This window comes from Cotesia glomerata, linkage group LG2, assembly GCF_020080835.1.
Source record: "Cotesia glomerata isolate CgM1 linkage group LG2, MPM_Cglom_v2.3, whole genome shotgun sequence".
NCBI lineage: Eukaryota > Metazoa > Arthropoda > Insecta > Hymenoptera > Braconidae > Cotesia > Cotesia glomerata.
In genome coordinates, this window is record NC_058159.1 from 12,144,467 (window position 1) to 12,169,048 (window position 24,582).

Genomic DNA, 24,582 nt, shown 5'->3' on the forward strand with positions numbered 1-24,582 from the left:
AATAATAGATATATGGGTGATAATTTTGATTCAAATAAACCAGAATCCTATTTAATGTATTTTGATGTTAATAATTTGTATGGTGCATCTATGAGTATGCCTTTACCAACAGGCTCATTTGAATGGGTTGAATTAAATTTCGATATAAATCAGGAAATTGATAAATTTTTAAATAATACCGAAGGTTTTGGCTATATACTTGAAGTTGATCTAAAATATCCGGAGGAATTATATGACCTACATAAAGATTTACCTTTATGTCCTGAACACTTTTTACCTCCAGACAGCAAACATACAAAATTAGCAACTACTTTGTATGATAAAAAAGAGTATGTAATACACTATAGAAATTTAAAACAATGTTTAGACTTGGGATTAAAATTAACAAAAGTACACCGAATTTTAAAGTTTAGAGAGTCACCATGGTTAAAACCGTATATAGATAAAAATACTGATTGTAGAAAGGCTGCAAAAAATGAATTTGAAAAAGATTTTTATAAATTAATGAATAATGCAGTTTTTGGTAAGACTATGGAAAATGTTAGAAAATATAAAGATGTTAGAATAGTTACAAGATGGTCTGGTAGATATGGTGCTTCTGATATGATTTGTAAACCAAATTTCCATAGTCTTACAGTTTTTGATGAAAATATGATTATTATTGAAATGAAATGTGCTGAAGTTAATTTTAATAAACCAATCTATGCTGGGTTTTGTATTTTAGATATGTCAAAAACTTATATATACGACTTTCATTATAATTATGTAAAGAAAAATTTTAAAAATGACGATTCTAAATTAATGTATACAGATACAGATAGTCTAATTTATCACTTTACTGTACCTAATATATATGAAATCATCAAACGGGATATTGCAAAGTTTGATACCTCTGACTATCCACCAAATAATATTTACAATATTCCGTTAGTAAATAAAAAAGTCTTAGGATTAATGAAAGACGAAAATAATGGTAAAATTATGTCGGAATATGTTGGATTAAGAGCAAAACTTTACGCATTTCAAATATATAAATCTGGAGAAGATCAAATTCAAGCATATGAGTCTGATGAAGAAATAAAAGATGATACGGTTAAAATGCGAGCAAAAGGTGTCAAAAAATCGACTTTGCGAACTATAACGTTTGATGATTATAAACAATGTCTATTCGATAATATAAGAGTAACAAAAGATGAATATGTTATAAAAAGTAGAAATCATAAAGTTAATACACTTCTTCGAACGAAATTAGCTTTAAGTTGGGAAGATGACAAACGTCAACTTCTCAAAAATAGTACAGACACTTTACCATGGGGTTATGAAATATCAAGTTCACAAAAGTTGCCAATATTGAAAAAAACTATTAAAACCCAAGATTATTGTAAATTCAATTTTTAAGTAATTAAATGTTTAATTAAATTTTAAGTAATTAAAAAATTAATGTTATGTTTTTTGTATTAATAATAGAAAAAAAAATGGAAATTATAAATAGAAGAAAAAAAATTTTTTTTTCTGTTAATTTTTCATGTATATATGTTTTTTATTTTAAAGTATAATTTTTAAGAACATATATAAGTACATTTTTAACATAAATTTAATTGAAGTAATTTATAATTTATTCTTGATTATGAAGGTTTGATAAGAAATTCAAACTTGTGATAAGCTGTTCCGAAATAATTCAAGTGAAGTTCTCCTGCTGAGGCTAAATCGATCAGTGAAGTTAACTGCTCTTCATCATCAATGAGCTTCCGGTTGGTTCGATTCGGGAAGAAGATTGAAAACTCGTTTTTCACAATTCCCAAAATTTTTGGTCCATATTTTGTGTTGACTTTCTTAATTTCCGTGATTTGATAAATCTTGTTCAGATGCAGTTCTTCAAACTTTTTAGTTGGTAAAAAGTTCGGTAAGTTGTTGATTTTATTGATAGCACTCAAATCCATTTTTGAATTATTAAGCTAAAAAATTAATAGAAAATAGTTAATAATAATAGTAGAAATTAGTTATGAGATAGAATAATGAAATAAATGACTTACTTGATTTTCTGTAGAGTACACAATTTTAAATATTTTTAACAAAAGACACAAGTTTTTTTTAAACTGAACGACTGATTGAAGTAACTGCAGGCAGAGGACTGAAATTTGGAGGCAAGTAAGTATAACTTCCCACCAACGATCCCCTCCCAACGACGACAACACCAAAAACAGGTTTAAACTTGTCGGATGACGTAAAAACATGACGTAATCGAGAGAGGAGGGGGTAAAAACCGTTAAAATTCACGATGACGACGCGAAAAAAACAGGTTCAAACTTGTCGGATGACGTAAAAAACATGATGTAATCGAGAGAGAAAGGCTAAAAAACGTTAAGATTCAGAAAAAAAACTCTTAACCCACGTCGATAAAACAGAACATCTATTCGGTTTCAAACCGACTGTCAACAATACCCTACAGTCGATAACATAGATCACCAATTGACATCAAACTTACCTCAAATCGATAAATAAACTTCAATACCTCCATTTCATCCCACCAGAGCGGCGTAAGTATCGATCTTTCTCGCATATACTTATACCACAAGTCATTTGAATATATATAAAATTCATCATCACATCAAATAAGTGCATATCACATCAACACCAAAGCTGATACACACACACACACACACACACACACACACACCGCCAAAAGGTATCAGCTCTGCTGTTGGGGTGGTAGCATTTTGACCTCAACGAAATCCATCAACAAATCGATGATAATCCCCCAACAGTCGGTAACAATCAATCACCAAATCGATGATAATCCCCTAACAGTCGGTAAAAATCGATCGACAAATCGATTATAATCCCCTAACAGTCGGTAAGTAGAGCACAAAAACCCACCATCGATATCGCAGAAACTCCACAAACAACCGTCGATAGGGCAGAAACCCAATGCCGGTACTGCAGAAATCTACTTTATCGGGACATCAAACCGACCTTGTTTAGCTACTTTGGGCGTTTCCGGTGAAAATTCAAAATTTGGCCGGAAGTGCCCAAACTAAGCTTCTGTTTAAAAATTCTATGAAAATCAAATACATCGTCTCCCCCCAAAATATCTTAGGAAATGCCCAAGCACAGCCCCTGTCAAAAGCGGAACTCAAAATTTCAATTTTAAAAGGTTCTCCACGGAAGTTACATTTTGGGTATGCCAACAGGGTATGCCAATATTTATTATTATTTATATATATATATATATATATATATATATATATATATATATATATATATATATATATATATATATATATATATATATATATATATATATATTGTGACATGGGGAAAATTTCCCATGTCAAAAGACTAGTTTGGCTAGTTGTTTATTTGATTTTTCTTTATTATGATTAATTATTTTGGCTTAGCTGACGGAATGTGGAGATTCGACGCGACTGTGACGCCCCAAGCGGCCTCCTGATCAGAGTGTGAAGCTCGAGGTAAGGCTTAATAATAGAAACCGCGCCGAATTTGAAAAGTATGCATGGATGAGTGTGACTATTGTAGAGAGTATGTGAGAGTGAGAGCGAAATTAAGTTAAGTGATCAGACGAACCCGCGAATCTTCACGGAGCCATCAACGACCAGCGTGCCATCTGGAGGAGGACTACGGCGAGAACGAGGCAAATTTAAAACCGGCGAATGACGACGGCGTTTAAGCAACTTAAGTCGAGCGACACACCATCTGGATACCGCAAGCCGAACCAAGCGGCATATCGACCAATCATCGATCGCAACGGAGTATTGGACGCATCCCGTAATACAACGGCCGGCTGGAAGAAGCCGTGAGCTGATTGGATGCGAGGTTTTTGAACTAACGAAAAACTGGAGAACACATGCAGTGCAGCCAGATCGTGGGCAAAAAGTTCCCCCACTTTCCATTACACTCCATGCTATTTTGCCTTAAGTGGGGGGTCGTTCTACCCACGATCTGGCTGCACTGAACACATGTTGCCGAGGAGGCAGCCATAATTGATTGATTCTGATCTGGACGCCGTAACGTTGACTTGTAATAAACTTCGATACGTGCTCTTTTGCTAAGACTTATTTTAATTTGTGATTGGATCGATTGTTAAATTTCGTTGTTGAGTAATTTGTAATTTTTGTATCGAGTTGACGATTACCGAACGCTCGTGTCGAGTATTATTATCGAAGAACATATTGTTCCCATGTGGAATCTTAAGACGCCATCGCCGAGAGATCGACGCCATTCCACCAGCGTTCCCGCCAACTTGTTAGATTTTGACACGGGCCAGGATCGACCTGATGGGTTCACTGCTGCCGCAGGGTGAGTCTGATCGCTAATCTAGCCCCAGGGTGTCCTCACCGCGATATCGCGATCAATTTTGGTGAATTTCACCAGTTTGATTTTTGGTGTAATTTTTTTTATTATTAATTTTTTTTTTGCGGGAGTAATTATTGAATTCCTTTCGGATTATCGAGACGTGTGTGACGACACTCAGAGGCACGGTACCATCGGGGTGTATTTGTGTGTGTGTTCGTATATTAAAAGCTAGATTCAAAGTCGAGCGTTCGATTCTTATTATTTATTTTTTTGTTTATTTTTTTTTTGTGTTCGAGACGCTGTCAATGAATCAACTTGTTTGACATTATTATTACTATTGTTAATGGTCTTATTGGTTGGAACATTGATATATGCCGGCAATTAAATTGGATTATTTTTGTTGTTATTAAACGTAACGCCTGAGAAACTTGGAGCTGTGTACGACAGCTAGACCGACCGACGCGCCATCTCCGAGCGCGAGCCCAAACTTATCTCGAGCTTTAACTACCCAGCGAGCTTAGTCGATTTACCGACCGTAATTAGTTATCCGCCACAAGCCCGCGAACATTTTGAATTTTTGAATTATTATTTTGCGAATCATCGCCGAATTACCGTTACATTGTGTTTAATTTGCTATTGCAAATCAAGTTGAGGATTTGCGAGCCGTTGCTGAACCGGATTTATTTATTTTTGTTATTATTAATTTATTTGAGATAAATGAATTATTTATAGTATTGTATTATTAAGTATAATTACTCTTGAGCATTTGCAATCCACCGACGTCCGAATTGAGTTTTATTATTTTGTTTTTTATTATTAATTAATTTGAGCAAAATCAATTATTTATTTAAATCGTATATAAATTGTATTATTAATTATAAGTTAAATTGGGAATTTTGCGCGCCATTGACGGACCGAATTTAATTTTTGGTTATAATTAATTAATTTGAAGATCAATTAATTGCTTACGTCATCGTAGTATTAATTATAAGTCATTTAAATTATTATCTGCGAGCCACCGACCTATCAATGTTATTTTTGTTACTTTAAGTTACTATTGTTCGTTCATTCGGCGAGGAATTAACTGTTATTATAGTAATTTTTGGAAAATTTTTAATAATTTTTGGCGACTGTTAAAATAAATTGTTGACTGGACATTCGGCGATTACTGTTTTTTTGTTTTTCTTTTTCCCGAGCTTGCATAGATTTCAGCATTTTACGTTTCGCCGTTCACTCGAATTTTAAATCTCTTCGTCATCGACCCGCCGCCCGACGACAAACGACAACGACTTCGAATCGTGGAACGGTAAGTTCCTGGCGCCCAACTACCTTCGAAACCTAGGTAAGCCATTTTAGGTGGTGCTCTCCGGCCCTGTCGACGCCAGTGCCGGTGAAAAGACCATTATAATATATATATAACGTTATTTTTGAGCTTTACTCGACTAGTAAAGTGATATTATGACAAAATTCCGAGAAAATTTCGACATGAGGACCAATGCAAAAGATTGATTTCTATGAAATCTACCTAAAAAGGCCCTTTAGCAGCCGCAATAGAAGTAGATTTCATAATTAAAAAAAACAAAAGTACGAGGATTGTATAAAAAAAAAAAAAAAAAACGGTGCAACAGCAAATTTCATAATTGGCATAGCAGAATAGGTCATAATTTTGAAACTATACATATGATATGGTACTCAAATTGAAGCTTATTTAAAGAGTTTTCTGATGCAATTTACAGAAATTCAATAAGTTATTCCTTTCAAAAGTTATTCGAGTAAGAAAGTGAAGAAATATAAATTTTTAAGATTTTGAAAATTTTGAAATCCTGGCATTTCTAAATTAATTGACCAATTAAGCTCATCTTCGATACTATCACTGCAAACTCAAGTGTTTTACTTTTAAACACATAAAGTGTTTAAAAGCTTGTAGTCACTTTTTAAACATTTTATGGTGTTTTATTCAATGGAAACGTTTTAAGCGTTTAATTTTAATGCACTTAAAGTGTTTTCATTAAATCACTTAAAATGTGTTATGATCTAAAAACATTTAAAGCGTTTTATAAATTTTTTATTAATACATAAAAAATTAAAAATCATTAAATTATTTTTGTAGGATTATTTATTTATTTTATTTTTTTTTTAAGTTTCAATTCATAAATGAATAAAAATTACATAAAATTATAATGAATATTCTTAGGGAAATTTCATTTTACATTGCATGCAAATTACATTTTTGTTTTTTAATTATAAACTATTGAATTTTTTTAAAGTAGGTGTTGTTTTGTATTTTTAATCTAAAATAATCTTTAATTAAATTAAATTATAACAGAAAGAGAAAACATTTGAACAAAAAACATTTTAGTTTCACACATTCCAACTCTAAATCACTTTTTTTCTATCAAAACTTATCTGTTTTTCTTACATAAGAAAATATAAATTGCTATATTTAGCAACTATTTTATTGTATTCGTGTATCTATAGATTATTAATTTTTAATGAAGTGACGTACTAAAAAAATATTTCCATAACAATTTGAGTTTTACATTAATAAAAAAATAAATTAAGATTTTTTTTTTCAATAAATTAAAATTAAATAAAATGCTTGGTAAGTATCAAAGTAAAAATTAAGTCCAATACATTACTTATTTATTTTCTTCTTCTTTTTCTTTTTCTTCTCGTTTTCGAATGAACTTCAATAGAACTTGATTTTTTTTAATTATAGTTCCCAACACTTCACTGTCGATGTACTCTAACATGTTTAAGTACTGTTTAGGAAATACCGTGTCCCAAACATAGTAAGCTGCTAATAAAGTAGCTACCACCTTTGGTACTGTAGGATTGGAAACTTGAACTCTGACATTGGTATCAGCAACAATAAAAGCAGCGCTAATTTCTTTATTATCAGAGTATATAATAGCTCGAGGAGACTCGTTCTCTTCAGTCACAAGACAATCAGTAGATGAACGTGCCTGTAATAAAATAAGTTTTGAGTAAGGTAAAAGATCCAGTTATTGACACTGGCCTAGTTATTTACACTTGCAATTTTATTTTAATTAAAAAAACAAATCAACTCTAATAAACTAATAAGTATATTTTTTAAATCATAAATTTTAAGATAATTTATTTTTTAAGAATATTTTATTTTTTTAGTTAGAACATAATTGCAAGTGTCAAACAACCATGTCCGTGTCAATAACTGGGTTCTTTACTTTAATATTTATTTGTTTAAGTACATATTAAAAGCACATTAAAAAATGATCTAGCTTTTTAAAGTCTTCGTTTCTATACAACTAGAGTATTAATAAACTCACTTCATAATAATAGAAAATATAATAAACCTTACTTGTTTAAAAGTAAACAAAGGCTTAACTTCCTTCTTTACTTTTCTGGTCACAGCATCATTCAGTTTTATTACAAGGTCAATTTCAAAATTTTCACCTTCATCTTTGACTTGAAAATAATTTTTCAATCGAAAAAACATCAATTGTATGTTTTTAAATATCGAATCCTCAGTGGTATTTTTTAAATTATAAAATTCAAAGAGTATCTGTTTAAAATGAATTTTAAGGAGTAATTACTTTTTTTAGAGTATAAAAAATCAAAAAACTAAAAAAATTACTTACCGAATCACAATCATTCAAATGGGGATATTTTCTTACCACTTCCAAAATTGACTTAGCTTCATTTTTATCCAATTGAGACGCTCATTTAATGTTAACTTAATAAGACGTTGGACATGAAGCGTATTACCTTCTTTTCCTTGTTTTTTCTCTAATTCCAATAAAGCTCGGCTAACATTTAATGTAGAAACCTCAGATCTATAAAATTTAATTCATTTATTACAAATAATTTTAATAAATAATCATATTGAGAGAAAAAAATATTTTTATAAAGAAAATATGTTTGGCTAAAAAGATTTATGCTTAATAAATTCTTATCAACAGTAATTTGTCAGCTGTTTTCAAAATCAAAATACATTTCAAAATAAAAATTTCCAATAAAAAAATCTCTCAAATGAAAAAAAAAAAATATCTATAAAAAAACATATTCTTTCTTAATCTAATAAATAATTATGATATGTAAAATTATTTAAAACATACGTTTCATTTGATACTTCCACTTTAGACATTTTGGGGACATGATTGATATTTTCTTCTGCATTTCTTTTTTTTCCTTGCTTTTTTAATGTGGTTCTGTGATTCCTTATCCAGATACTTAATTGAGTCCTCACTATATCCTTTAATAGGAAAAAGTTTTTATTTTAAGTCTAGTAAATTTACTATTATTTTTATTAGATTATTGTAATTGAATTATTGACTAATAAAAAAAAATACTTACGTAACCTTTTGGACCACCTTTTAGTAATGGATAAGCTGATACAATGGTGCTAGCAAGATTCTGGTAGTAAATTTTCATTGGCTGTCCATCAGTTGTTTCCCATAAAAATGATGCCCAATGATAAATCAAATCTTTTTGTGATGCTAGAACTCCCAAATCTTCAACTTTTTTTTTCAAATCATAAGTTAAAGAAGGTAATATTGCTGGCATCTTGATAGAACCTGGTCCGGTTTTAACGATACTTATCATTTTCTTTGACTGATCAATTTTTTTTTCGTCAACACTAATTTCACTATCTAGTGGGATTTGCGACTAAAAAAAATAAAGTTAAATAAATACATAATACTTAAAAATAATCAAATTACATATTAATTTTAATTGATGATGAAAATTCAACTTAACAATTAATTCAATTTACTAACCTCAGAATTTTCTTTAGTTGATGATGCATCATCATTTTGATTTTCGATTTATTTTTCTGATTCTAAATCATTCAACGGTTCTGTATATAGAATTTTATAGGGAAAATTTCCATCATTTCCTTCTAAAACATCAGGTGCAGCCTCAGGTGTTGGCAGTAAAAGAATATTTAACTTCTCTTTATCTTCTATAATGTCATCATCTTCCACGTCGATCTACACATCTTTATCATTATCTTTTTTTTGTACAACAATAACTTTATTTTCAATAAACTTTTTTAAACACGTATCTCGTTCACAAATATCACGAATTTTGTCTCGTATAATTGCAACGTCAGAGACACTTGGATCACGTTGAAACTTTACACATTTTGAACGCCCTTGCAAAGAACAAAAGACTTTTTTGTCCATTTTTATAATTTTTATCAATAAAGAAATGACTTTACGAATGTATACTTAAACTTATTCTATTTTTTAAATTGATTATTAGTAACAATAAATTTACATTTGTTATTAACACGATAAGGGTAAGACTTATCATGGAATGCACCTCAAAAGCGGGAAAACAAAATAAGAACGAACCTACTCGTACTGCTGGACTCGCTAGCTTGTGTACGTGCGTGTGTGTGTAACAAGCGCTAGACCAAGAAGCCGCGTAGCGCCAATGTGTATGTGTGAGATGTACACATAAACTTGACTGAGAAGCAGCGTAGCGTCAACGTGTATGTCTTGGAATATGAGAATAAACTTAACTGAGCTAAAACTATATGTGAATATTAGTGATACAGTCAATCAGTCGTTATACATTTCTCGATTATAACCACTAAAATTTTGATGTGACATATAAGTTTATAGCGATAAAATATATTTATTTTTTTAACATAAAATAATAATAAATAAATAATGATTCTTGAACACGAAGATTTAATTTTTCCGCATCCTGTCACATCTTTCAAACTCAATAATAAACAATACATTCCTTTAATTAATCATGAACGGTGTGAATTTATCGGTTAAAATAGGGTAAAAATATCCATGTATTATAGAACTTATAATCTTTTTTTTTAATCATCTTCCAAAACAATTACACATCTACAAACTTATGTATTTATATTGAACTTATGTGTAAAGTATACCTATGTATATACACCATTTCAATTTTCAATGATATATTTTACATTTATGTGAAGTATTCTGTTTAATAAGTGTTTTACAATAAAAATGTTTTACAGATAACCGTTTTTTTTTCTAGAAACGATTTATTTGCTAATACCTGATTAGTTTCAAAACGTTTGACTGTATACTAAACGTTTCACAAATTAAAAATGTTTTATTATAAAGCAGTTTGAAGTGTATTTATTGGTAAAACAGATGAAATATTTTAAAACTAAATACCAAAGTGTTTAAGATAATTTCATTAATCACTTAAAACGTTTTAATACAAAACATTTAGATTTAAAAAACACCTCAGTGTTTTACTTTAAAACATGAAATAAAACACTTGAGTTTGCAGTGTAGCGAGTGCAACAACGAGAATCAACGGTGGAGTTCAACAGCGCAGGTCAGCGGGGAATTTAGAGCCGACGAAGCTGAGGTCGAGGATTAGGACGGCATCAATCGCGGGGACGGTGACAAAGTCTGGAGACAAGAAGCCAAGTCCAGGTGTTGAAGCGGTGTCAACGACTAAGTCAAGGTTCAGTAACAGTAGATCCAATCCGAGGACTGAAGCAGCGTAACAACGGAATTCAGCGTGAGACCCTCGGTAAAGGACCTCAGGAAAATCAGGCGTCCAGAGATAGCAGCGGAGTTCAATCTTCTGGAGATCGCCATTTTTAACTTCCCGTTAGGAGAATCGGGAAGTTATTGTTTTCACCCCGTTTTACGAAAATCGAGTTTTCATCGAATCTCGACGTTTCGAGGTTCCCTGACTATTCCCGTGATGGTGTCTGTATGTCTGTATGTTGATAGATACATAGATAAAAAATTTATTTGGCTCTGGAACCTAAGCTCCCTCAAAGCCATCAATATTTAAATTACATTGGTTTACATAGGTTACAAGATTACTTAACTAATTAAAGGTTTACAATTAGATTTAATTTCAAATGTTATAAAATCCAAATAGATTATTTAATACAAACAAATAACTTAATTTAAAGTCATAATAATTCTACAAGAAAAAATATTTAAATAAGATCCAAAATAAAGATTGCAATTGTTAGTTGTCATGTTCAAAAAAGTGATTGAAACAAGCATTTTTAAATTCAACCAAATTATCTACAGCCACAGTCTCAGCTGGCAGTGCATTCCAGATACGTATGCCATGAATTAAGAATGAATTATCATACATGACACAATTAGCCTGCGGTATACGAAGATAGTCTTGTCGGACATCACCTCTACGCAGTGCTACAGGCAAAAAGTCTAGTTTTGAGCCGAATAGCTGCCGATAATTTAGTCGAACTTCCTTATAAAACAGACAAGCAATGAAATAGTCTCTTCTCGCTGCAAGCTTTAGCCAACCTAAATTTTTGAAATATGGAGTAACATGTTCATATTTTGGTACTTTATAGATAAAGCTAACACATGAATTCAATTTACGCTGCATCTTTAATAATAATTTGTTTGACATATTCGTATACGCCGCACAACAATAATCAAAGAGAGGAATTATTAAAGTAGATACTAGCTTAATACGTAAACTTTCACTAAATATTTCATTTTTTATTTTTAGTTGTGCTAGAATACTCATAGCGCGATTGCACAAATTTGTTACTTGATTCTCCCATGAGAGAGTACTATCTATAGTCACCCCAAGGTATTTTACAGTGCTACTATAAGGAATAGCACACCCCTCCACAAAGATTGTGTCGGCTAGTCTGCACTCATCACTACTAATTTTTGCTCTACTTCCACAAATAATTGCTTTCGTCTTCGAAGGATTCATTTTTAGATGATTAGTTCTGCACCAATCTGTGATTTTTATTATTTCACCGTTAAGCTTATTCACACAAACACTGATTTGAGAAAGATGGCAAGAAAGGTATATCAGTAAGTCATCAGCATAGAATAAGTATTGGCAATCTAAACGTTTAGCTAAATCTGTGATGTATAGTGAGAATAATAACGGACCAAGCACACTTCCCTGAGGTACACCACTTACAATTTTTTCTCACGATGAGTTACCTTCGCTAGAGCGTACGGACTGCTTTCTGTTTGCTAAATAAGATCCAATCCAATCAATGGCTGAATTCGACATGTTCATAGATGACAATTTACATAATAATCTTTTGTGATTAACAGAATCAAAGGCCTTGCTAAGGTCAAACGAGATCGCAATTAAAACCTTTGACTCATTCACCGCTTGTTTTATATCGTCACAGAACTTTACAATGGCAGTCTGCGTACCCAAACCTCCACGAAATGCTGTCTGATATTCATCGAAGTAATTATTGTCATTGATATATTTAACAATTTGGTCATGAGTACACCGTTCCAAGGCTTTTGACAAGTTTGGCAACAGCGATACAGGCCTATAATCTTCACAGTTTACTGGATAAGCCTTTTTTGGAATAGGAATCACATGTGATAGCTTCCAATTCTCCGGAAAGACTCCTGTAGTTAATGACCCGTTGAAGAGGTCTGTAATTGCTTGCTGAAAAAAAGGCAGCACACATTTATATGACTTGATCAAAAAGCCATCCGAGCCACATGAATTTGACGTCAATCTCATAATTGATTTTCTAACTGTTACTGTGTTCAATTCTGTGAAAGTGAATTCATCGCCATTACTATCAACCAACAATATGCTTGACGTGTCAACATCTGAATCGATGACGTTACCCGACGCACGTGAAAAGAATTCATTTAATTCATTCAAGTCAACTTTTATAATAGTTTGTGATTTCTTCTGTTTAACAATGCTTAATCTTCTTAGATCATTCCAAAGTTCCCTCGAGTTTTTTGCATTAATTAATTGATTGTCAAAGTATTTTTTCTTTGCTTCAGTAATACGTTTTTTAACCAATCGCCTGACGTTAGAGTACTCTTTATAAGCATAACCCGTCCTTCTGTAGATGCGATAAAGCTTATTTCTCCGACACTGGAGACTTCTAATATCATCAGTGAACCATGGAGCCTGTGGTCGACGCGGAACAACCAATTTTTCAGGCGCAATAGCATTTATAATACGTTTAAAGTGTGCATGTAAACAAGTGTTCATTTAATCAACTGAGCCCAGCTCCTTCAGAGCTTCATAATCAATATCTTCACACAATTCTCGCAGCTTATCATCATCAATAGCATTCCAATTTCTGAATGTAAAGCTGCTCAGCTGTTGCAATTCAACTTTATAATTATAAGTCACAGAAATTAAGTCATGATCAGAAATAAATGGATCTGAAGATTGTTCTGACGCCAACACCTTGGATAGATCATCCACAATGCAAACATCAATCCAAGAATCCGAGTTTTGTGATGAGTAGGAGCATACTCAACAATATGCAAGTCTAAACAATCACAAAACTTCCGCAGTTGATCACCATAAAAATTCTTTTTACTTAAGTCTGAATTTAAATGTCCAACAATAATAATGTTATTAAATGGCACCATTATGTTTTCCATCTCCTCCTCTAAATCATCTAAATGTCCTATGTTGGGTGGTTTATAGACCACACCAACTAGTATCTTTTGCTTTGATGAACTCAATATTTCAACGAATAAGTACTCCGGATGTTTGTCTTCTGAGTTTGCTGAAGATACAACATATTTAGCTTTAATATTATTTCGCACATAAAGAGCTACCCCACCTCCACTACGAAGATGGCGATCATGGCAATAAAGAGTGTGATGTGGGAGAGACACCATGTTATCAGGTATTAACCGATTCAACCACGTTTCCGAAACAGCAATTATGTCATAATTATGATCTCTAAAATATTCTTTAAAAATTTCAAAATGACACTCATTTCTGAGCGATTAAGCATTTACATGACAAACTTTTAAATTACTTAATCGAGTTGAAGGACTCTGCGATGAGACGATGGACATTGAAGATGGTGAGGGAGCAGTGATTTGTTATTGAATTAAATCCTGCAGTGGGCATATTCCCACTGTAGGTCTCAACTTAACAGGTGGTTCATCATCTGCATACCTGACATTTACTGAAGTATTCGAAATCCAAATGTTTTTAGGATGAATTGTCGGGTACTTTTTACGGACCTCGAGCCGGAGCTTATACAGAGATGACGGATGCCTACAATGAAGATATATAGTAGCATCGGCATCCTGGAGCTGAACGCCAGGCATCAAAGTACTAACTTTTACTTTGTTTTTTTTAATACTTTTAATGTATTCATCAACATGCTTCAAGCTATTGAACTTGACGCAAACACTGCGATGGCTCCTGTTACTCTTCCTACCCAAACGTTCCGCGCTGACAATCTCATTTTCAGTAACTGGTACTTTCAAAGCCTGCGTTAATTGTACAACGACGTCGGGAAGCTTTTCTTCATCTAATTCAGGAAGACTAGTAATCGTTAACTCATCCGCAAGTGAACGTGATTCCATCTGCAGCATTCTAGCCTCCAAATCACCATCAGCAATATTTTTCGCAATAGCTCTAGCTTCTTCCAAAAGATTATTACCACCATCAGGTTGAGCTTCCTCAATTTTAGAAACCCTAGCCTCCAAATCCTTGACATATTTCTGCAACATATCATAATTAGAAATCAGTTTGTCAACCTTGTCATTGACTGACTTCATCATTTCATCAAACTTGTCCAACTTTTTTCCGAACTTAGCCACGTTCTTATCTATTCCATCTATTTTGTTTATCTTCTCAGAAATTTCCTTTAATATCGATGACACATCAGTGACACAAGCCGGACAGCAATCCTTAACCTTAGCGGCTGCATGTGCCTTAGATGGTAAACAACATCGCACCTTCACATATGTGTTATGAAAGTAGTGTTTACAATAAGCAGTTGTTTGGACAGCTGATGCGGCGTCACTGATGACCTTTAGGCACAATCCACACGACATAGACATTGTCACAAGAATTGTGAGATGGCAGCACAATATATATACCAAACGCAAGATGGCAGCACACTTAAATTTTCTAATAGGTTAGCCGAAATAAAACTAACCTAAATCAGAAATTGCAACTGTTTTCTTTAAAGCCATTTTAGGAGGGTACCCCCCACTTTTTTTAAAAGTAAAATGGCGCCGCCTGATGGCCAGTCTGGGTACTAAAAAAGTCCCTAGCACGTGAAAATTTTCTAAATTAAATAAAAAATATAAATAATTATTGAATATAAAAAAAATGAATGCTAAAAATAATTAAAAAAATTGCTTTATATTTTGAAATAAAAAAAAATATATAACATTGACAGAATTATTTAAATCAACGATAAGCAGTTGTGGTGACCTTGAACTGTCAACGCCGTATTTATTTTTATGATATTATTAAAAAATAATGAAGCGATTGATAAAAAAAAGACCAACGTAGCTCGAATTCTACAAAAAATAAAAATATATAAAAAATAACTTACAATTATTATCCCGACACAGATGGATGTAGCTTAAAAAATAAATTTCATGTTTACATTTTGCATTTAGTAACTTTATGACAGCTGTAAGCAATATGCTCGCAATCGTTCGGCGCATGCCCGATGCATAACCGTCGTAGAGGGAAAAATTAAATTAAATAGATTGTTTTATTTTTTATATAAATTAAAATATCTCAGAAACTACGCAAAAGTAGTCGAGACATGCAGTGAATGAAATTTAGAGAATTAAATTACAAACAAAATGAGCCAAACTTGATATCTGTATGACCAATAGTTTAGGAAATATTAATTTTTTAATAAAAAAAAAACGCGGTTCCGCTCAAACGCTTATAAACAAATAGCTGTAACTTCGCGAAAAATCAATCGATTTATTTTTTTTTAATTATAGCTTCTGTTGTTTTCTATAAGCAAAAAAATCAGCCAAGCTCAAAAAAATTTTTTTGAATTTATTTGAATAATTTTCAGTTTTTTGAATTTCTGCATCAAAAAATAGTTAGAATTAGAAAAAAATTATTTTTTTTCCATATCAAAATTTTCCCTGCAACAGAGAATCGATATGAAAGAAAAATTTTGAAAAAAAAATTGTTTTAGTGCAAAAATTTAGTTAACAAGTTTAAAAAAATATGAGCTCTACGGGGACTCGATGTCCGATCCTCGATCCGAGACAGTGCACGTGCGCCATTCCCCTCAAACCGTTGTCCCTAGCGGTTTTGTAAATGCCGAAAAAATGTCGCAATTATACAGTATTAATGCGGTATTTTTCCAGCATGTTTTCAGTTGTTTTGGTCAGTTTTTTTATCGAAACATTACGGAACATTTACCGTAAAAATAAGATACATTTACGCTAAAAATTTAGAATATTTACGCTGAAAACGCGGCATATTTACAGTAATAAGGCCGTAAAATGACTGTACTAAAACCATATTTAAAAAATGGTGTAAAATTAAATAACGCTCGGACTGGGATTCGAACCCAGAACCTCTCGAGGACATGTCGGCAACTCTACCATTTGAGCTACCCGGTCTATACCATACTGTTTTTTTGCTTATTCTATATATATTAAGCCACACCGTCCATCTTACGATAAGCATATTTAAAATGAAATAATATAATTATATACGTGAAACAATATAACTTTTCGATTTTAGGAAATTTGCAATTTTCTAAGTGAGAAATTAAAAATTGAAATGAAAATTAAAATATATTTACTTAACATATATACTATTTTATATTAATTACCACTAAATACCTAATTAAAAAATAATATTCTACATATTTTTTATTCAAAAACAGTATTCGTTTTTGCAAAGTAGCGATGGAGAATAAAAAGCAAAATTGGAAATTTTTCATTTTATCCATTTCTAACATAAAAGTGAACTAAAAATAAAACCTAATTTTTAATAATTGTCCATTATATCAGAAAATATTCGGCAAAATTACTGTATTATTACGGTAATTATTTGGAATTTTTTGGGTAAAATTTGGGAATTAATGCGCTAATTGTGTAGTATATTTTTGGTAACTGTCGAGCATAAGTGCAGTATATATACTGGATAACTACAGTATAAAAACTGGCCAAAACAACTATAGTTTAACCGCATTATTACCGAATTATAACGGTAAATATACGGCATGAGCATAAATGCCTAAAAAATACGGTATTTTTACGGTATTCTCAAAACCGCGGGCGGTCGGATAAAAATGTGGGAAATAATAATAATTTGAGGCAAATAATAACAATAGTAAGCGGCCGCTCAGAAACTCGGAGTTATTTCTATTTTGTAACTTTTTGTTTTTTTCTAAGTCTTAATTAACTTTAAAAAAATCGTATTTTTTTAAAATACTTGTATGACTCGAGGTTTATATTTTGTATACCACTCATATTTATTTATACATCTACAAGTAATAACCCGACAATGACTACGGAATGAGACAGTTAATGAAAGCCAATATAATTAAGGGATGACAATGACTGGGTGACGTTGTATTAGGACCCATCGCGTGAGGTCCTCATGAAGGGTGGCGTCGGAATGCCCCTAACAATCTCTCTCGTAGTTCTCTCAACCCTCGTTGAGTGGGGGCGAGTCTTGTCACGGGCTGGGGGGTAAGACCTTACGTCACAAATCTCGGGCCTCACGATACTCGACAGCCGTCAGCCTCGGCAATAAGAATAGCGCTGCTTACAGTCGGCCGTCCTGATGATGCTCGCGTCCTCGCGACTAGTGGTTAGCTGCTCGTTCAAGTGACCATGTCACTTTGCCTGCTATATCACTATTTTCGACCTAAAATAATATTCGAGTATTATCAGTATTTGAAAAATATAAGATATCATGCAATATCATGCAGCCATTCCTATTGTAAGATCAAAGCCGTTCTCGTTTTTATCAAGAATCAACAACACATTACAATTAGACAATAATCACGTGCATCCTCTATTTACTGGACTCAGGGCATGTGTCTATACCACTGATCCAGTCATACATGCTTAAACTTTAGAGCCGACCAATTGGCACCAGTGACTTCGTATCTGACTCAGCCTTCCACCGGATACGAATCACTACTCACCATATAGCTTGTCTGCAGCTCTAATTTTTAACATTCCATTCAATTTTCATGCGTACAATTTCAAGCTTAACCAAGCTTGATCGATTAAGATCTTCGCAGTTTCTCGACGTAACCACCAGGACGTTGGAATCGTCGCCCGGTCATTACTGACCGCCCGATCGTTCAACGATCACACGACTCATATCCTCGCAAATCCTCCTCCATCTGGCCTCCATTTGTAATGAGTTAGGTCATATTCGGTGCACTAATGAAGTATCCTTGCTGCTACGGAGCTCAGGATCACTCCAGCTGTTCACCAACTCCTCCAGGTTCGCACTAATAAGTGCCGATTGTTGCTGCAACCGCTTAATTTTACACTGTCAAGAGTTGAACGGCCAACGTGATAGTCCAACTCAGCTTTTTATCTAGAACAGATTAAGAGTGTCGACGATGTAACGTCTTACCACTGAAATCCCTTCAAGATTCCTGGTTTTCCGTCTACAATCATAATGACGGTCCATGACGTACTCGATGCACACGTTCGTGCATCTCATGCACTATCGTCAATTGTTGAAAGATCTTCAACAGCTATCGCTGCCGTCCATACTGACTCGGTAATATCTGTACAACGGTTACTCGAGCAACAGACGTATCCCAGACGAGTTGATACTTCAGCACTCGTCAGAACCACCTTCGAAGCCTAGTCAGAAACTTTGAAGACATGAATTAACATTTTAGCTAGAGACAGATGTAATGCTCTCGACGATATATAAATCTTATCTTCATCAAGCCTTAATTACAATAACTTAATAATTATTTTATTTAATTTTTAATTGTTACTATGCTAACATATTCTATCGCTGAAATTCCAGCTTGAATTTCAATCATATTTTATACAGGTACGAGAAACCACATTTCGTTCACTCAACATCCAAGAAGGACGTATAGATGATCCCCTTACTTTAAGATACTCAACGTACTCAATGTTAAACCATAGCAATTCTAACAACCGATACCTCATAGCTGATGTGACAATATACTCTAACCAGTATCCACGACCCTTTTTGTTTTTTTTTGAGGTCCAGTTGACCTGAGTTTACTACCTGACTATTACTTGTCGTAAAATTAACCCGCAGTCTTAAACAAGACTACTATTGTTTAAGGGACAGTAACTGCGCTACTGTACAGATTCAAACCAAACTATTTTGCAATTACGTAAATATCGATCTTGTTGACCGACGTTTCTATTACTTTAAGATCTTAAAATCTTGTTCTGTCGGCAGGGCATTCAATAATTTCGTAGTAGTCCGATACCACATGGTGATTTTAAAAATGGTAATTTCGATTACAATTTAAATTTGCAAACTTCATCCGAGTATTGTGCGATATTAATTAACAATGCTCAGTGATAACTCTTCGCAAAAATACCGATATGAATTTAGAATATAGTGCTGAATTATTTAATCGCTCATCTAATTCTTCATCTTTCTAGTATGCAATTAGTACGTCAATTAATGACCTAGCATTCACAAATAATCGACTTCAATAATCTATACTAATTTTATGAAAGGGAAAGATTTGATTGTTTGTTGGCATTGAATAGGCTCCGGAACTACCGAACCGATTTGCAAAATTATTTCACTGTTGGGAAGCTACACTATCCCTGGATGACATAGGCTATTTTATATTCTCAGATTATTGTTAAATACCGTGCAAAGCCGGGGTAGACTGCTAGTCATTAATATTATTAATTATTTTATCTTTAACTTTCGTCCATCGACTATATACTCTGTCAATTTATAACTGACAATTCTTCTTTACGATATCAAACGCTTAACAATTTTATTTACATCTTGTGTAAACATGTCTAGCCGATTCAATAATATTATGGGACGTTAAAATTTGTTAAATAACATTTCTTATAAAATTATCTGATTTTCTAACTCAAATGATAGTGCTATCATACTAACGTAAAATTGGTGAAATTAGATAATTATTTTTTGTTTTAACTAGCTTACAATCAATGCTAAGGAGCATTTCAATAATACACTATTGTTATGAGTGGAAACTTTGGTCAATTTAATGAGTACTACAAAATATTCCTACTGTAAGGCAATTGAAATAGAAGGATCAGGATTTAAGAAAATAAAAGAAGAACAAGTACTACAATGGAAACTTTGGTCAATTTAATGAGTAATACAAAATATTCCTACTGTAAGGCAATTGAAATAGAAGGATTAGGATTTAAGAAAATAAAAGAAGAACAGGTACTACAATGGAAAATTTGGTCAACTTAATGAGTAATACAAAATATTCCTACTGCAAGCCAATTTCAATACAAGTATCAGGATTTAAGAAAGTAAAAGAAGAAGAGGGGTTGAAATCGATTAAAAGGAGCGCCGGAAAATAAATAAACACAGGTTTGCGCGACTAACGAGAACAGGATGACAGAAAACAAAGTAGGGAGCTTCACGCTAAGAGTTAAGGGTGCCACATATCACCCCGTGTTCGTACGAGTGGAATCAGGACTCCAGGAAAAAGAAGAATAAAGACTGTAACTATGCGAATGTGGACGATAATATTCCATTCAAGATCCCCCACGAACAATACAGGATTCACATGAGTGGTACCTCACACCATTCTAAAGTGAGTCACCTGAGGAATATTCCAGAATAAAATCCATCCCTTAGCAGTATTATAAAAAGCAAGCATCGGACTGCCAGAGCCAGTGCATCAGGAGCTTTTAAACTACGAGGAGGCCCTCAACAAAGAGTAGTCCAGTGCGTCAGGAGCTTTCGAACTAAGAGTAGTCCAGTGTGTCAAGAGCTTTTAAACTAAGAGGAAGCTCTCAACAAAGTGCAGTACAGTAAAATTTCGGGAACTCTTTTGTCTTGAATGAGATTTCAATCAACTAAATTTCAATTTCTAATCGACATCTATTTATTTCTACTGAAATCAAGCATCGATTTCGAAAATTAAAATTAAATACAAAAGAGTAAATATCGAATTAGACTCCATTATTCACCAACTTCAGCATTGAAGTTGACAATCAACTTAGTGTCTCGCGCACTCAACATCGGAGGACCTTCCAGTTTCAACGCCTCCATTCTCCAGATTCAACATCTCCAACCTCTAGACGAATCAACGCCAAGTTCATTGCGACATCACCTTCAACAACGAAGACGACCTAAAATTCAACTTCACGCAATTACTCACTGACCAATTCCAATCGTAACAACCTGGTAGAGAAGTATTCCGTAACAACATCCTGAGTGTACCAGTTATAAATAAAACACCTATTTAATATTATTCAAATCGTAAGTAAATATTTAATTTCTTTCTTTAATATCTCATTTTCTCCTCTTTTCCTTTTTCCAACCGGTTCTGATGGTCATCCCTTAGTGTTAACTAGTCAATAAGTTTCTAAATCAAAGAGATCTGTCAATAAGTGTAACTGCCACTACCAGGGTAAAGGCATTTAGTTGTCTGACCGTACAAACAAGCAGTTGATCACATTTGTGTCGTCCCAGGACGTAACATAAATAAAATTTTTGGTGTCAGAAGTGGGATTCAATAGAAAAATAATGCCCGTGACGATCTCTCTGGTATGGAAACTTCATCTCCTGGTAGAGGGAAATTAAACCCTAAAGTTGTTATTTCCCCACCCGTAGGTCAATCAATACTTCGTACCCCAATATTACCACGATATCGACCTCCAGAAAATCCAATAGACAGTATCGTAGTTCAAAAATTAAACCCCGATTTAGCAAATTTATCCGACGCAAAATTCGAGGATTTAGAAAATCCGGAACACAGAAATCAAAATCAAATAATTCCAAACGTTTTTAATCGAAGCAACGAAATGTTCGGTCAAAACGGAGCAGACCATCAAAATGACCCAGCAAATCCACTAATTCCACCAGTTCCGCCAAATCCAGATAACGAAAACGATCGAGTGGTGAATCTACCCGAACAAATCGCCGACGTGAGACGACCATATGCCGTTCCGGTATCAATTAAATATGCTATCGAAGCTGTACCTATTTTTGACGGTCAAAATATTCCATTCTCTTATTTTGTCGAAGGCTGTCGCGAAGCAAAAGCAATGATACCCCCTGAGGACGAGCTAAGTTTAGTTAGAGTTTTACGAAATAAACTACGTGGACAAGCCCGACGGACAATTCTTTCCACAGAATTCGCGAATGTTGAACAATTTATAACCTTCTTAAAAAACTTATATTCACCTTCTAAAACATACCTTCAGTTGTTAGGAGAACTAGGTAGAATTTTTCAAAGGGATGATGAAAACGCAGTAAATTACACAAATCGTGCCCGCGAATTAGGCAACAGAATTCTTGACGCCTATAAAGCTCAAGAAAATAGAGATATGCCTCTTGCGTTCAGAGAAGCATATAACATAGAAATTAAAAATTCTTTAATTCAAGGCTTAAAACCAGAAATTGAGCAGAGAATTTCTAGAAATAAAAATTTTATGGACACGGTTCACGAAGCAATTCACATCGAAAGACAGTTAGAAGCAAAAAACGCGTTACGTGGAAAAATGCCTCATAAGTATAATCGATCGGCGGAAACGTATAGTTTTGACAGAAACCCACGAAATACAAGAGATATAAATGTAATTCAAGATCAACCGTTAAAATGCGAATTTTCTCGCGAAAATGGACATTCGACAACAAATTGCCCACAAAAAAATAATAATAATAGAAACTTAAACTCTCGGTACTACGATAAAATGTGTAGATATTGCAAAAATCCGGGTCATACTATTGAAGAATGCCAAAAAAGGCAATATAATAACAATATTAGATATCAACGTCCAAATAATTCAGAAAATTTTCAACCTTTAAATCCAGCAATTTTTAATCGCCAACCACATTATTTAAATACGCAGAATTCCTATAACCGTAAAAATCAACCAAATTATCAACGAAATCCAAATTTTAATCAACTTAGATTTCAACAGAATAATAATTATAATCGTCCAAATTTTCAAAACCCAAATTACCGAAATTTTCAACCACCCGAGAATTACAATCGCGCAAAATTTCAAAATTCAAACTATCGAAAGTTTCAACCTCCTAATAATTATAATCGTAATAACTTTTCACGCGAAAATTCCCAACCTTACTCAAATAATTTTAATAATCAAAACAACCCAAGTAATTTTAGTAATCCCAATAATTTTAATGATCGAAATAAAGGACCGGTAAGATTCGCGGATGATCAGCAGGTACCAAACATCGATCAAAGTCCTAAACATACGTATCAGGGAAACTTCCCACCGCTTCCCCGAGCGGGCGTATCGAGGGAAGCTCAAAACCAACGTCCAATTTTGCACATACAGAACGCAGATACGGAATCAGAAACAATAGAAGAATCGGAAACGTTAGGGGAATTGTTTCAGTCGCCTCTATCGAATTAAAACAAAAATGTCAAGCTCCTACAATAAGAATCGATACACCTAGCTTTAAAAATTCTGTAATAGTTATGATTGACACCGGTTGCGAAATAAATTTAATTAAATTAAGTGCATTAAATTCAGAAACGTGGATCGATAAAGATGAAATAGTAAAATTAAAAGGTATAACGACAGAACATGTCGCTACATTAGGGAAAATCAATACTACATTTCACGGTGTCCCAGTAGTATTCCATATAGTATCGGATGACTTTCCCATAATAAGGGAAGGAATTTTAGGGTCGGACTTTTTAATTAGTAATAATATAGATGTCCTATATTCTAAAAATTGTCTCATGTGGAAAGGTAAAAAAATTAACTTTGTACATGAAGAAACAATTACTATTCCGTCACGCACAAAGGCAGGAATGTATGTGCGTGTAGCTAACCCTGAAGTAGATACGGGGTATGTCCCACGGTTGTTCGTAAATGACGAGAAGAAGAAGAATAAAATTTTTATTGGTGAAGCATTAGTTAAAAATGAAAACGGTAAAGCGTATTTATATGTGATAAATTCTACCGATGTCACTGTAGACATCGCTATACCGGAAGTTTTTCTTGAACCTTACGAAATAAAATATGAATCGAGAAATTATATTAAGTCTAATGAAAATTCAAATTCTACTAAATCATACGAAAATTCAAATTCGAATAAAAATAATAATTCGCGTAAAAATATTCATTCTACTAGTTCATGTGAAAATTATAATTCTACTAGTTCCACTGAATCTTATAGTTCTTGCGAAAGAGAAAATAAACGGAAATTAAAATCAAAAAAATCTAAAACTTCGAAAATTTTTAATATACATACATTGTCGGATAATATACAAGAACGTATTTCGGAAATTTGGAATTCGTTGCGTACAGAACATTTAAATGAAGAAGGTAAAAGTTACCTTGAAAAACATATTATTAAAAACCATGA

At 33.2% G+C, this 24,582-nt stretch overlaps 3 protein-coding genes across 3 annotated transcripts; 1 reads left to right on the forward strand and 2 right to left on the reverse strand.

Moving 5' to 3' along the window:
- Window positions 1–1,588: 1,588 nt before the first annotated feature.
- LOC123258734 lies at window positions 1,589–2,645 on the reverse strand. Its single transcript, XM_044718922.1, has 2 exons — window positions 2,034–2,645; window positions 1,589–1,955 (listed from the first exon to the last, which is right to left on the reverse strand). Exons 1-2 carry the CDS (start codon window positions 2,232–2,234, stop codon window positions 1,626–1,628), a joined length of 531 nt encoding a protein of 176 aa, XP_044574857.1. The 5' UTR covers window positions 2,235–2,645; the 3' UTR covers window positions 1,589–1,625.
- A 4,308-nt stretch (window positions 2,646–6,953) lies between these two features.
- Window positions 6,954–7,797, reverse strand: LOC123258735. The gene is made up of 2 exons (XM_044718923.1): window positions 7,655–7,797; window positions 6,954–7,280 (listed from the first exon to the last, which is right to left on the reverse strand). Exons 1-2 carry the CDS (start codon window positions 7,790–7,792, stop codon window positions 6,954–6,956), a joined length of 465 nt encoding a protein of 154 aa, XP_044574858.1. The 5' UTR covers window positions 7,793–7,797.
- A 12,269-nt stretch (window positions 7,798–20,066) lies between these two features.
- On the forward strand, window positions 20,067–23,708 carry LOC123258728 (GATA zinc finger domain-containing protein 14-like). The gene has a single exon (XM_044718912.1). The coding sequence runs from the start codon at window positions 21,786–21,788 to the stop codon at window positions 23,619–23,621; it is 1,836 nt and encodes a 611-aa protein (XP_044574847.1). The 5' UTR covers window positions 20,067–21,785; the 3' UTR covers window positions 23,622–23,708.
- Window positions 23,709–24,582: the final 874 nt, after the last annotated feature.